This window comes from Pristiophorus japonicus, chromosome 11 (assembly GCF_044704955.1).
Source record: "Pristiophorus japonicus isolate sPriJap1 chromosome 11, sPriJap1.hap1, whole genome shotgun sequence".
NCBI classification, from domain to species: Eukaryota; Metazoa; Chordata; class Chondrichthyes; family Pristiophoridae; genus Pristiophorus; species Pristiophorus japonicus.
The window spans coordinates 89,041,062-89,053,422 of NC_091987.1; the positions used below are offsets into that span (position 1 = coordinate 89,041,062).

At 41.5% G+C, this 12,361-nt stretch overlaps 2 protein-coding genes across 10 annotated transcripts in view; one reads left to right on the forward strand and one right to left on the reverse strand.

The window, feature by feature from the left end:
- The window catches only part of cmss1 (cms1 ribosomal small subunit homolog), a 362,453-nt gene that overhangs the window by 131,034 nt on the left and 219,058 nt on the right, over positions 1–12,361 (reverse strand). Inside the window, exons 2-3 of one of the 6 annotated variants that reach the window (XM_070893712.1) lie at positions 8,164–8,343; positions 7,144–7,224 (exon numbers count right to left, since the gene is read on the reverse strand). The exons of 4 other annotated variants lie outside the window; for them this stretch is intronic. In XM_070893712.1, the coding sequence (XP_070749813.1) occupies positions 7,144–7,177 (34 nt within the window). In that variant the 5' untranslated portion in view covers positions 7,178–7,224; positions 8,164–8,343. The remainder of the gene's footprint in view (positions 1–7,143; positions 7,225–8,163; positions 8,344–12,361) is intronic. One more of the 6 variants, XM_070893713.1, reaches the window with a different exon arrangement.
- filip1l (filamin A interacting protein 1-like) overlaps positions 1–12,361 on the forward strand; it is a 293,850-nt gene that overhangs the window by 76,667 nt on the left and 204,822 nt on the right. The gene's annotated exons all lie outside the window — the stretch shown is intronic.

A 12,361-nucleotide genomic window follows, 5' to 3' on the forward strand; every position in this document is an offset into this window, starting at 1 on the left:
GATGGTCCCTTTAAATTCAACCTTCATCAGCTGACAATGACATTAGTCGAAGTAAATTTTACATTTGCAGGAAATACGCGCTATAAGCAAGATTTTAATATGTTAATTTTGAGATACATTGAAGGCAGGCTTGTCCTAAAGTTTTAAAAACATCCCATTTCTAAAAATGGTTTTAACACATTAGTCCCTTTATCCTGCTTTTCCAGTAGTTAAAGCACTACATTAAGAACACTTGACTATAAGAATGATCTTCTAACAGGGCTTCACTCTGCTGTCTCTTACACCCTCCACTTTTGAAAAGAAAAACAAAAAAAAGCTTCTTGTAATTACTTACTTTAGACGCCAGCAGGAAAAAATGAATATGTTGACCTTCTTTAAGGAGTGAATGGTGATTGGCATGAAATTAGTGTTTGCATTTCTGGACCAGGCTTTAATGTAGCTAAAAAGGGAAGCTGTGGCTCACAATCAAGGTCATTTCTAAGGTTACCAAAACAAACAGTGCAACTTCCATTGTCTTAAGTAATGATCCACTTATAAATGTAAAACAGTAACAAGAGTGCTGAGAACCCAGCTTGTTAATTTTAGACTCATTTATAAATGGATTTTTTCATGAGTTACTAGGAATGAAGGAGTCAATCTCTACTAATTAAAACTATCCATCCTTCTGTTTTACCCTCCTTGACGTCACTATTAAGTCAGTTATACTTAGTTCTCAGTACTGTGACATGTTTAGACAGTCTAGAATAAACACACTCACAAATGATTTCCAGTACAAAAATTTGGTTGAACTGTTTGGAGAGAGGTTTAAAATTGCACCGATTGGGTTTTCCATCATGACATCATTGGCACATCCTGCCAGGTCTAGCGAAGAATTTTTTTTTTTTAAATAGACTGTTTTAACCCTATAATGTTCTTTGTACTTTAAGAATTAGTAGACCTTATTTAAAAATTACCATTTTTCTAGCGCTCGCCAAGTTTTCTTCACCCCTTCAGTTCAGAGGCATTGGGGTCAAAATTGGCCCTCTCAGAAAGGCCCGTTAGCGCCCCTGGGTGACGCTAAAGGGTTTTCGCTTAGGCACGGCGGACAGAGCACCCCCCGACCTCCGGAACTGCCCCGCGGCTCTGCCAGCGAAAAGTGGCTTGCGCTATGCCCTGTGATTAGCGCACTGGCGTGGTGCACGCACGGCAATTACGCAATCGCCATGCACGCCAACCCTTAGCGCCCAGTGAGGGAAACTGCCCCGCAGGACGCGAAGTCGGCGGGGGAGATGCCACCGACGGCTGGGACGCCCCTGCCACCCTTAAAGGGGAGGTGGTAGTATGGTGGCCACCATCCTTTTTCTGTCAGCCAGACAATAGCAACCATACCAGGGCCACCAACACGTAGCCCACATCCTCCCTGGTGGCCGCCACTAAAGTGCCTGCAGAGCTCACAGCGACCCTCCCCTTTAAAAGGGGAGGGACATTGTGACATGTCAGCATGGCGCTGAGCGTCATGCTAACACGCTCTGCGAGCGCTGCGCAACGCCTCGTTACCGCAAACAACATTTTTTTTATTCAAAGAGGCGAATTCCGCGCTAAAAGATCAGATCATTCAAATTGACCACGCAGGACAATTTCGATCCCATTGAGTCCTCTCTGGGGTAAAGTTCCACAGGCAGCCAAATTACATCATTCAAGCGGCCATTACTTAATCATGAGCCTTGACAGCGAGTGTCAGCAGACTAGTCAAATGTAGAAAAATCAGTAAGTCTCCAGCATCTGCCCAGGTATCAGTCTATGCCACTCTAAAATTGATTTGAGAAGTGACTCTACCTTTATTCCTGTGGCGACATACCCACATCCCACAAGTACATGCACAGTATATGTTAGTACTCCAACATAGTGTGCCACAACACCACCCGTTTTGTGTCAATTTTTCTCCCCTCAACCTTCTCGCTACAGTTGTACAGGGTATTAGTGAGGCCACACCTGGAATACTGTGTGCAGCTTTGGTTTCCATATTTACGAAAGGATATACTTGCTTTGGAGGCAGTTCAGAGAAGGTTCACAAGGTTGATTCCAGAGATGAGGGGGTTGACTTCTGAGAAAAGGTTGAGTAGGTTGGACCTCTACTCATTGGAATTCAGAAGAATGAGAGGTGATCTTATCGAAATGCATAAGATTATGAGGGGGCTTGACAAGGTGGATGCAGAGAGGTTGTTTCCACTGGTGGGGGAGACTAGAACTAGAGGGCATAATCTTAGAATAAGGGACCGCCCATTTAAAACTGAGATGAGAAATTTCTTCTCTCAGAGCGTTGTGGATCTGTGGAATTCGCTGCCTCAGAGAGCTCTGGAAGCTGGGTCATTGAATAAATTTACGACAGAAATAGACAATTTCTTAAACGATAAGGGAATAAGGGGTTATGGAGAGCGGGCAGGGAAGTGGAGCTGAGTCCATGATCGGATCAGCCATGATCTTATTAAATGGTGGAGCAGGCTCGAGGGGCCGTATGGTCTACTCCTGCTCCTATTTCTTATGTTCTTATGTTCATCCCGTTCTTGTGACTCCTGTTGGAGTAAGGCTCTATGGAAAGCAGGCAGCCCTCAGTCTGAAGTAGCAAGTGAATGCTTACATCCAAGCCAAACTTCCAGGAGGAGTCACCAGATAGTACTAGGATTGAGAAACCTGGCAGTTTTCCCCCCATTCTTTGTTCGGAATGCTAAGTGCCCCACTATCATCATTCAGTATGTAGTTCGGGATCTAGAATGTTAGGTCCCTCATTGAAACAGCTGTGAACTCATCCATTTTTGGTGTAGAAACAGGTCATCCTCAATACGAGGGACTGCCTAATTCTATACTATACTGTCATCATAATATATATGTCCCCTTTTCAGCAGAGGACATGCTCCCTCCACTTAGATGGCTCAAACCACTTGGTGCGTCATGTCTGGAGAATGCTGTTGATCCCTTCTTGCTCCCAAGTTTCAAACTCTGAAAACTAAAAATAGATATCTCAATTTATGCCAAATGATTTGACAATTACAGTTGTGCACCTTGTTGCTAACTGCTTTTTTCCATATGGGAATAAAAGTTGGTCCAAGTTATGGATGATGGGGAAATGTTGGAAAAATATTTCACCTCTATTAGATTACAGTACATGTGCCTGTAATATGTGCAGATATTATGGCAACTGATGAGATTTTGCAAACAACATAGTAGAAGCCATAAATAAAAACAGAAAATGCTGGAAATCTCAGCAGGTCAGGCAGCATCTGTGGAGAGAAACAGAGTTAAGTTTTCAGGTCTGTGACCCTTCAATAGAACTCTGTCGAAGTTGTGATGAAGGGTCAGAGACCTGAAACGTTAAAGGGGAGGGCCGCTGCACATTCGGCAAGACCTTTGGTGGCTGCCACTGGGAAACCAGGGAAGCAATCGACCGGGCCAGCAGCCCGGCACCCATAACACAGAGATGGGCTGCATGATGGTGGTCCGGTCGATGTGAGGGCCGTCATTGTCGGGCCAGCATAAAAGGCCTCCCCTTTAAGGGGCAGTGGATGTCCGTTAGCTTTGTGCCTCATGAAGCTGGCGGTGACATCCACTGATGCCAGCCCCACAGGGCGCAAAGGGGTTGCGCGCACGGTGATGACGTCATCGCCATGCGAGTGTCGGCCCAGGGCGCAAATCGCAGGACGTTGCGCTGCCGACACATCACCCACCAAACTTCTAGGGCAATTTCCCTGGAGGCACAATCACCCCCCTTGCCCGGGCTAAAACCTAATTGCGCCCCATTAGTACCCACTCGAGGCGCTAACGGGGCTATAAAAAGGGGCAATTTCGGCCCCTATAAACCAGATGTCTCACTTACTTAACATGAATAAAAGTTACATTTTTTAAAATTGGTTAGAAAGGAGAAAACAGAAAGTAGGAGTTAAGGGCAGTTTGGTTGGAAGTGGGTCGTGGTGTCCCTCAGGGTTCAGTTCTGGGCCACTTATGTGCAATATTTATGTCAATGATTTGGATAAAGGCCTTGAGGGAGGGTGGCGAAATTTGCAGATGATACCAAAATATGAGGTATAGTGAATTCTTTAGGAGACCAAAAGAAAATACAAAGGGATATTGATAAGATGGGGAATTGAGCTAAAATGTCAGTAAGTGTGAGATACTGCATGATCTTGCAAAAACATTATACAGTAATTATATTGTGAATGGAAGCAAGCTCGGTGCTGTGGAAGAACAGAGGGATTTGCAGAGATACATGTTTATAGAACATTAAAGGCAGCACCTCAGGTTGATACAGCTGTAGAAAAAGCCGATAGGATTTTAGGTTTTATCTCAACAGGACAAGAGGCACTGATGAACCTAAGTGATGAGGGCAGGAGAAATTTCTTGTGAGGCTGTGGAATTCACTTCCTGGGTTAGTGCTTGAGACAGAAACTATGTCAACATTTGCGATTAGTTTGGATAGGTGGATGATGGAAAAGGGGCTGAAGGGATATGTGAGCAGTAAATGTGATTAGAACTGTTGCTCCCGTGGAGGATGATCTCTTACATTTAATCGTGCATCTGATTGGGCTGGGTGGACTATTTTTGTATTGTAACTTATGTATTTCTATGATCCCACGGTGCTATTAAATCCCGATTCCACTTTGACTTGTAGCTCAAGTGTTAGGTTTTTATAAGTATTGAAAATAGCACTTGCTCCCAATTGTTTTTTTTCAATCCATTAGTAGTTAGCATTTACCTTTAAGTTGAATCTAGTTAAGAAAATGCGATCTGCCATTATCCAAATGAGCTTTAACGGAGTCTTATTTTCTATCTCTATGAAGCCAAAATTCCTCAGCGATTCAGATGGCCTGTCACTGTTACTTCAGTGAGAGTCTACTGGAATTACTGAAAACTTCGCTGAGACCCAGATACACAGGATCTCAGCCACAAGGCAAAGTTTCTGGGATGGAGTCTCTGCTTGTCCTTACATCAAACTAAAAGGGAGGGAACTCTCTCTAAGTTCCTGCAACCTGGCTCACAGGACCTGGTGTAATTTTGGACGCTGGTATGCCAAGGAAAAAGAAGCATGTTTGCCTATTGAAGAACAGAAGGGGCCTCACTTGGGGGCAGGGAGAGAGATTCAGACTGGGATTGTGGCCTGAAGAATCCAGCCCAATTACAAAGGGCGCTACGATAGCTACGGGAGGGCACCCAAGTGTTTTCTGCGGGGAGATTCAGTACCCAACCGTCCTGAAATAGACAAGTTGCACCAGAATTTTCAGACTGTGGGGCAATGTTGGCAGTTGAGATGATACCTCAATCGTGCGTGTGCCTGTTGGCCCCATGCTAATAAGGTATTTTTTCCAAGAAGGATCAGTGCTGGAGGTCACCAGCGAGCATAATCCCATCACAAATGCTCGGATTGTGGCCCATAGAATTTCAGGAGCTAAATTCAGCACTTTGAAGGTAGAACAGTAATCTTCAGTACTTTAGCAGTCGTTTTGAGTGTATTAATTTGAGTGTATTAATTTATCTCATTTAAACTGTTTGAACGATCAGGCTTAATGTTACGCTCAGTTACCTTGATGAACATATTGTTTAAATAAAGTACAGGTATGTTCTTGTTTTAAAAATTAACAAAAAAGTGATGGCAAAATGATTCTATATAATTAGTGAATTCTTATACTGGGGAATGGAACAGTTTTTTTCAATTTATCAGTATAAATGTCAGGCATGACATAAGACAGATGCAGAATAAAATGGGTAGAAATTCATCTGCTGCGTAAGGTGTGCTCCAACTGAGAGGCCCAGGGCCAACCTGAAATAGGGTCTCGAGCCTCATTAACATTTATGTGTGCGCTGCCGGCACTAGTGTGAATTTATTATTGCCCACCCCAGCCATCCTTCTGGCCTCTCTGAATAAAATTGCCAATTTAGTGCCAATTAGTGCTGAATTATGGACAGTATGTGCTGTGAACTCATGCTTACTCGAGACTCAATTCAATTAGCACCTTTACAGCCAGAAAAGGAGACCTTCATTCCATCAATCTGGGCTAAATTCAAGTCTAAGTAATAAGTCTTAGTCCGCTGCACCACCCAATCTCAAACAGCATGATGTTTATGGGTGCATTCATATTATAAGTTTACTATTGGCGTAAAGCAGTTTTGACTTCACACCAACACTAAACTTGTGTAGGGCACTGTATTGCAGTTTGTGGGAGCATGCTGTGAGCAAATTGCCTGCTGCGTTTCCCACATTACAACAGTGACTACACTCCAAAAGTATTTCATTGGCTGTAAAGCACCTTGAGACATCCGGTGGTCGTGTAAGGTAATTATATAAATGCAAATCTGTCTTTCTTTCTTGGGTAAATAGGATGTTAAGGTTCAAACTGGGACTCTGTAGTGAAGTGGACTTAAACCTGCTCCCGCAAAAAGTTTCATTCCTGTTTGCTCCCATGTCAAACATTAATTCTAGATTTAGGCTGCATTTACACTATAAATGAATGCTGATGTGTAATGAAACCACTTCATACACAGCTGTAGTGTATATGTACTCTATAATGTATATATATGGATAATGACATCCTTATGACAATCTGAATTAATGGTTTCCAAAGATAGGTGAGTGAAGCCATGATCAAATCAATTCCAATCAAATCCATGCTACCAAAGTTACTGCTCACAGGAATGGAACTTTCACAAAGCTGTGATATTATTCTATTTTACTGTGATAAGGCAGATATAAAAATTCACACACGTAACTGTTCACTATTAAAAAAACATTGTGGAAAACAACAGTTATTTAAAAGAAAATATATGTCACTCTTCACTCCAATTTATGGCTCTGTGAGTGGCAAGAACCAGTATCAAAGAACATATATCAGTTGTGCACTATACTTACCAGAATTCATGCTTCTAGTCCTTAATGTCAGCAACCAAGAAGCATACATCTTCCAAACTAATCATGTTAGAACTGTGGCCTTTAGTGTAGAAATAAGGTATATCAGCTCCATTATATCAATGGACTTTTTCTTCCCTTGTCAGACACTTCAGTTTTAACAAGGATCTGACTTTGTTGCCCATCTTACTGTAATAGCTCATTCAAATTTTGTTATAATGAATTGTACTTTCTATACATACTCTACAAATAGAATATCACACAGATGTTACCTTGCAAAGCTACAGTGCAAACTAGCACGATCATTTATGTTGTCCTGGAAGCATTTAGTTCAAACCTCCAATTGTATAGCTCTGTGCCAAGGATGTAGTTTTTAAAAAAAAAAGGAAATGGATTAGCAGGCGCAGAAGCAATAAATCCAAAGAAACTGAAAACAGTTAATTCTCTCCTCATTCACATATATTTAATGGCTGCCTTATAAAACTGTTTTTCCCATTAATGGATTGCATGCCACGAACAAAACTTCCTTTCAGAAAATCTATATGCTTAAAAATGATGTCACTTTTAAATACCATAATCTGAAAAGCAATTGCACATGTGAATAACCACAAGGCAAATCCAGGGCTACAGCTACCGTAAAATCTAATGTAGAAGTTGCTCCTCAATTTTACAATCATCACATAGGTAAAGTATTATAACCTCAAAATTATCACCAACATTAGTCAAAAAATGTTTAATGTCACAGAACATTCCTTTGTCCATTACTTTAATGCAAGCATCAACTCATTTTAAATGGGTTAGTGCCCCTGTTAAAATAAAGAGGAATTTCATATGAAAACGTTCAGCATTTGTTGACGAATATCACCAACAGCAATTTGTTGGCACATAACTCTTACCACTATAGATATTATGCCTATATATTGAGAGAACTATCACCATATATGAAAGTGCTACTTATACACCAGCAACAGTAAAATGTTAGAGAAAAATCATGAATGCTGGAAATACATAGCAAATAGTCAGCATCTGGAAAAAGTCTTTCTTTTAAGATGCTGACCAGCCAGCTTTTTTTGTTTTGCTCTACCAAAATGTAAAATGTCTATTAACAGCACCAAACAACACACTAGTTCTACTTTGCAGTAAGCAAAAATGAACTGATAAACACATTCATCAATTAGTTGGTAAAGGTTGACAAAGCAAGTGCTACACTCAGAAGCACTTTGGGACATCAATCTTGCCTATATATAACATTGCCATATGTACAAAAGAAGTTGTTAACTGTGGACAAGTACTTATTCATTAGGTTCCCTTCATTAGTCTCTGAATTTGTTTCCTCCATTTGCGTTCATCTTGATTTATAGGTCTCTTCTGTACATTGGCTTCCGGTCCGGCAATGCCTCAACTTTAAAATTCTCATCCTTGTTTTCAAATCCTTCCATGGCCTTGCCCCTCCCTAGCTCTGTAACGTCCTCCTGTAAAGAGCATTGGGACGTTTTACTATGTTAAAGGCGCTATATAAATGCAAGTTGTTGTTGTTGCTGAAGGAAGAGATGTCCTTCCTGTGGGTTTGCTTCACAAACATGGAATAATTTGGTTAGTTTCCCTCTTCTCCCATCCAGAGTACTATTTGGTAGAATATTTTTTTTAAAGTTCTCAGATGGTAATTAACTGGACAAATGGCTTTCCTGTTAAATAATGACAATATATATCAACACAAATAAAATAAGTAATGTTAGATGTCAGAGAATACTAATTTTGGAAATGGTTAAAACCCATCATTCTCAGGCATATCTTGACTCAAATTTGCTTGGGCACTTCTTCAGGTCCTTGTGGTGCAGAAGACCTTATTTATTTGAGAATAAATTTGCTTTCGATGCCATCTCATGTTTGTATTGCCAATACTGGATGTTTTGTAAGCATGAATGTCATCATCATTTTTGGAATTGTTGATATGACAATTTTTCCCCCCTTTATTGTTTTGGTTTCAATAATTTGAAACTTATTTTGACTTAAGAAAATCTTTAAATAAATGTTTTTAATAAAAAGGTTACGATTCATGACAGCCTTAATGGATTATGACATGATCTTGATTAGAAACTATTTAGGGCTTAAATATAAATTGGCACTGTGCCACCTGCTCAAAACCAAACATGAAATTCTCTGGTACAATATATAACATCTGCAATTCTGAATAGTGTAAAATCAAATTACAGAACATAATGAATAATTAAGTAGTTCTTTAATTCACAATAATTAAGGAATACATTAACAACATTTCATTAAAAGATCTTTACTGCAGAAATGGAACTAGACTTCATTGTTTTATTTTCTCCCTTTTACCCTTTGATTCCCCATTTTACGCTAGCTCACTCACTCGATCGCTCTCAGACACCAGGTTGGGCTTGACACCTTTTTCAAACTAGTTAGGCTGCTGTAGGGGAAGTGCACTCCACTCCTCCGACCATTATTGGACTGAGATTGGGAATCCATGGTACAGGTATGTGAAAATGTGAGTGCAGATCCAAAACCTACCACCCTCTTGTCTTTGAGCCCTGGTGCTCCAATTTACTGATCTCGACAGTAGCATGGGGACGAAAATACTTCAATCACAAAAATTTTAGTCAATGCCATCCTATATTCCTCATTCATAGACTGTCGAAGAGCTTTAAAAAGTATGCATACACTTGAAAACAGACTTATGGGACAGTTTGTTTTTCAACATTATACCTGTTATATATTACTTACTAATGCTTAATAATTTTCTGATTACAAGCATGATGATGATATCGCAATTGATTGTATTCTGAACTCTTTACCCTTAATTGTAATAAAAATCATCCCAGCAGTAATTAGTACAGGTGGAGCATCCGAAATCCGGAAATCTCGGGACTGAGGCCGTTTCGGATTTGCAGGTATTTCCAGATTTCGGAACGTCTTTCCAACCTCCCGAATTTGCAAACGCCCGGGCCAAGGTAGGCAGGGGGGTTGGGGGGTCTGGTGGCCGGAGGTCAGGTGAGGTTGGAGTTCGAGCAGCTCAGGCGGGGGGCCGAGGCCTGGGGAGGTCAGGCAGCCAAGGTGGGGGGGGGGGGGGGAATGGGGGTGTCGGGCGGCCGAAGCGGGGGGGGGGGGGGGGGAGGTCAGGAGGTCATGCGGGGGGAGGTAGGGGGTTGAGGCGCAGAGAGGTCGGGCGGTCGGGAGTCTGGATTCCGGAACATTTTTCGGTTTCCGGACGACACCACCACGGATGGGCCCAGTGTCCAGATTCCGGAACATTCCTAATTTCAGAACTCTGGATTTCGGACGCTCAACCTATAATCACAAATATTATGAAGAGGACACACTATGAGCACTGGAATATCAAGTTTATTCCATAACGACCTAACTCATGAGTGCCATTTTCAGCTCAATGTTCTGTTTGGATAACAAGTAAAATGGCAGACAGACCTATTCTAAATGCAATGTAAAGTTCAATTTTTGGTCTGCTTAAAATTAAATATAGACTGCCTTGTGATTTTTCGAAATTCATTCATGGGATGTGTGCACCGCTGGCAAGGCTAGCTTTTATTGCCCATCCCTAATTGCCCTTGAGAAGGTAGTGGTGAGCCGCCTCCTTGAACCACTGCAGTCCTTGTGGTGAAGGTACTCCCACAGTGTTGTTATGGACAGTTCCAGGATTTTGACCAATCGACAATTAAGGAACGGCGATATACTTCCAAGTCAGGATGGTGTGGAACTTGGAGGAGAACTTGCAGATGATGGTGTTCCCATGCGCCTGTTGCCCTTGTCCTTCTAGATGGTCGAAGGTCACAGGTTTGCGAGGTGCTGCCGAAGAAGCCTTGGTGAGTTGCTGCAGTGCATTTTGTAGATGGTACACGCTGCAGCCAAGGTGTGCCGGTGGTGGAGGGAGTGACTGTTTAAGGTGGTGGATGGGGTGCCAATCAAGTGGGCTGCTTTGTCCTGGAGGGTGTCGAGCTTCTTGAGTGTTGTTGGAGCTGCATTCAGCTCGGCAAGTGGAGAGTATTACATCACACTCCTGACTTGTGCCGTGTAGATGGTGGAAAGGCTTTAGGGAATCAGGAGATGAGACACTTGCTGCAGAATACCCAGCCTCTGACCTGCTCTTGTTGGCACAGTATTTATATGACTGGTAAAGTTAAGTTTCTGGTCAATGGTAACCCCTCAGGATGTTGATGGTGGGGGATTCGATGATGGTAATGCTGTTGACTATCAAGGGGTGGTGGTTGGAGATGGTCATTGTCTGGCACTTGTGTGGCACAAATGTTACTTGCCACTTATCAGCCCAAGCCTGAATGTCATCCAGGTCTTGCTACATGCGGGCATGGACTGCTTCATTATCTGGGGAGTTGCAAATGGCACTGAACATCTCAAAGAAGTTTATGTGATATTAGCTATTGCAGCACCATAAAGGAAGTGTTATTTTACATGAATTGTCGTTTATTTAAAGACCAGTCTGTTACTTATACTGGCTTGGGAGAGGAATAAAGAATATTCAATATATTACAGTTGAATACTATTTCAATCCCACAAGTGCATATAAAACTAACAAATAAAGTCACACCTAAAGTACTAATAGCTGGTACAAATATCTTCCTCACTCAGAATTAAATTGATAGTATTCCAGTAACTCATTTAGTATCCTCCATTTGTCTGACATAACAATAATACTTTTCTTTCATTTTAATGTAATCATTCTAAACTTGAAAGGTACAATCATGCTTAGGTTTATGAGCCAGTTTTCACATCTCTTCAAAATGTTTGGCTGCCACTTGGGGATTTCGGTCAAAAAAGCTAAAGCAATAGTGGAAAAAAAACTGGCTGTAAAAGTAAAAATACTGCTGGCAAATCTAGGTTTCATATCGCACATGCCCTTTCATCTCTGGGAGCTGATTTCAAGTCCTGTCTGGATTGATGGGCGAAGTGAAATGAGGTTTGGATAGTATCAGCCCAGCTCCTACAGTGTGTGAAATCATAATGATGACTTATGTGGGAGATACAAATACTATACTGTTGCAGCTAAAGGTGCTGAGCTTGAAGCAGAGTAAATGTAGCTTTGCACTTCATCAAACTAGCCTTCTATCTCACATCATCATACTTGACATCGTCATGGTGTGCCAAAAGTACGGAAATGAACCATTCCTCGGGATGAAGATAAACAAAGCATAGTCACAAGTATGACATGATATACTACAGTTATTTAACAAGAGGCACAGATAATAGAGTTCTCATGAGATCGCTGTTGCTCGTCAGATAGCCCACTTATAACAAGGAATGGGCCTTGAATTTGTTATTGAGGAAAGAGTTCCAGATATATTGGAATGAAGTTGCTCCATTTCAAATATAAAATTTGTTTTAATGCAGTAATGTCCCAGTTCTATTATAAACTGACCACATCAAACTATGATCATTCTGCCAAAGTGCTATTGCTCTCGTGCGCTAGATAGTGATAGATTGCTTCTATTGGTCAGTGAG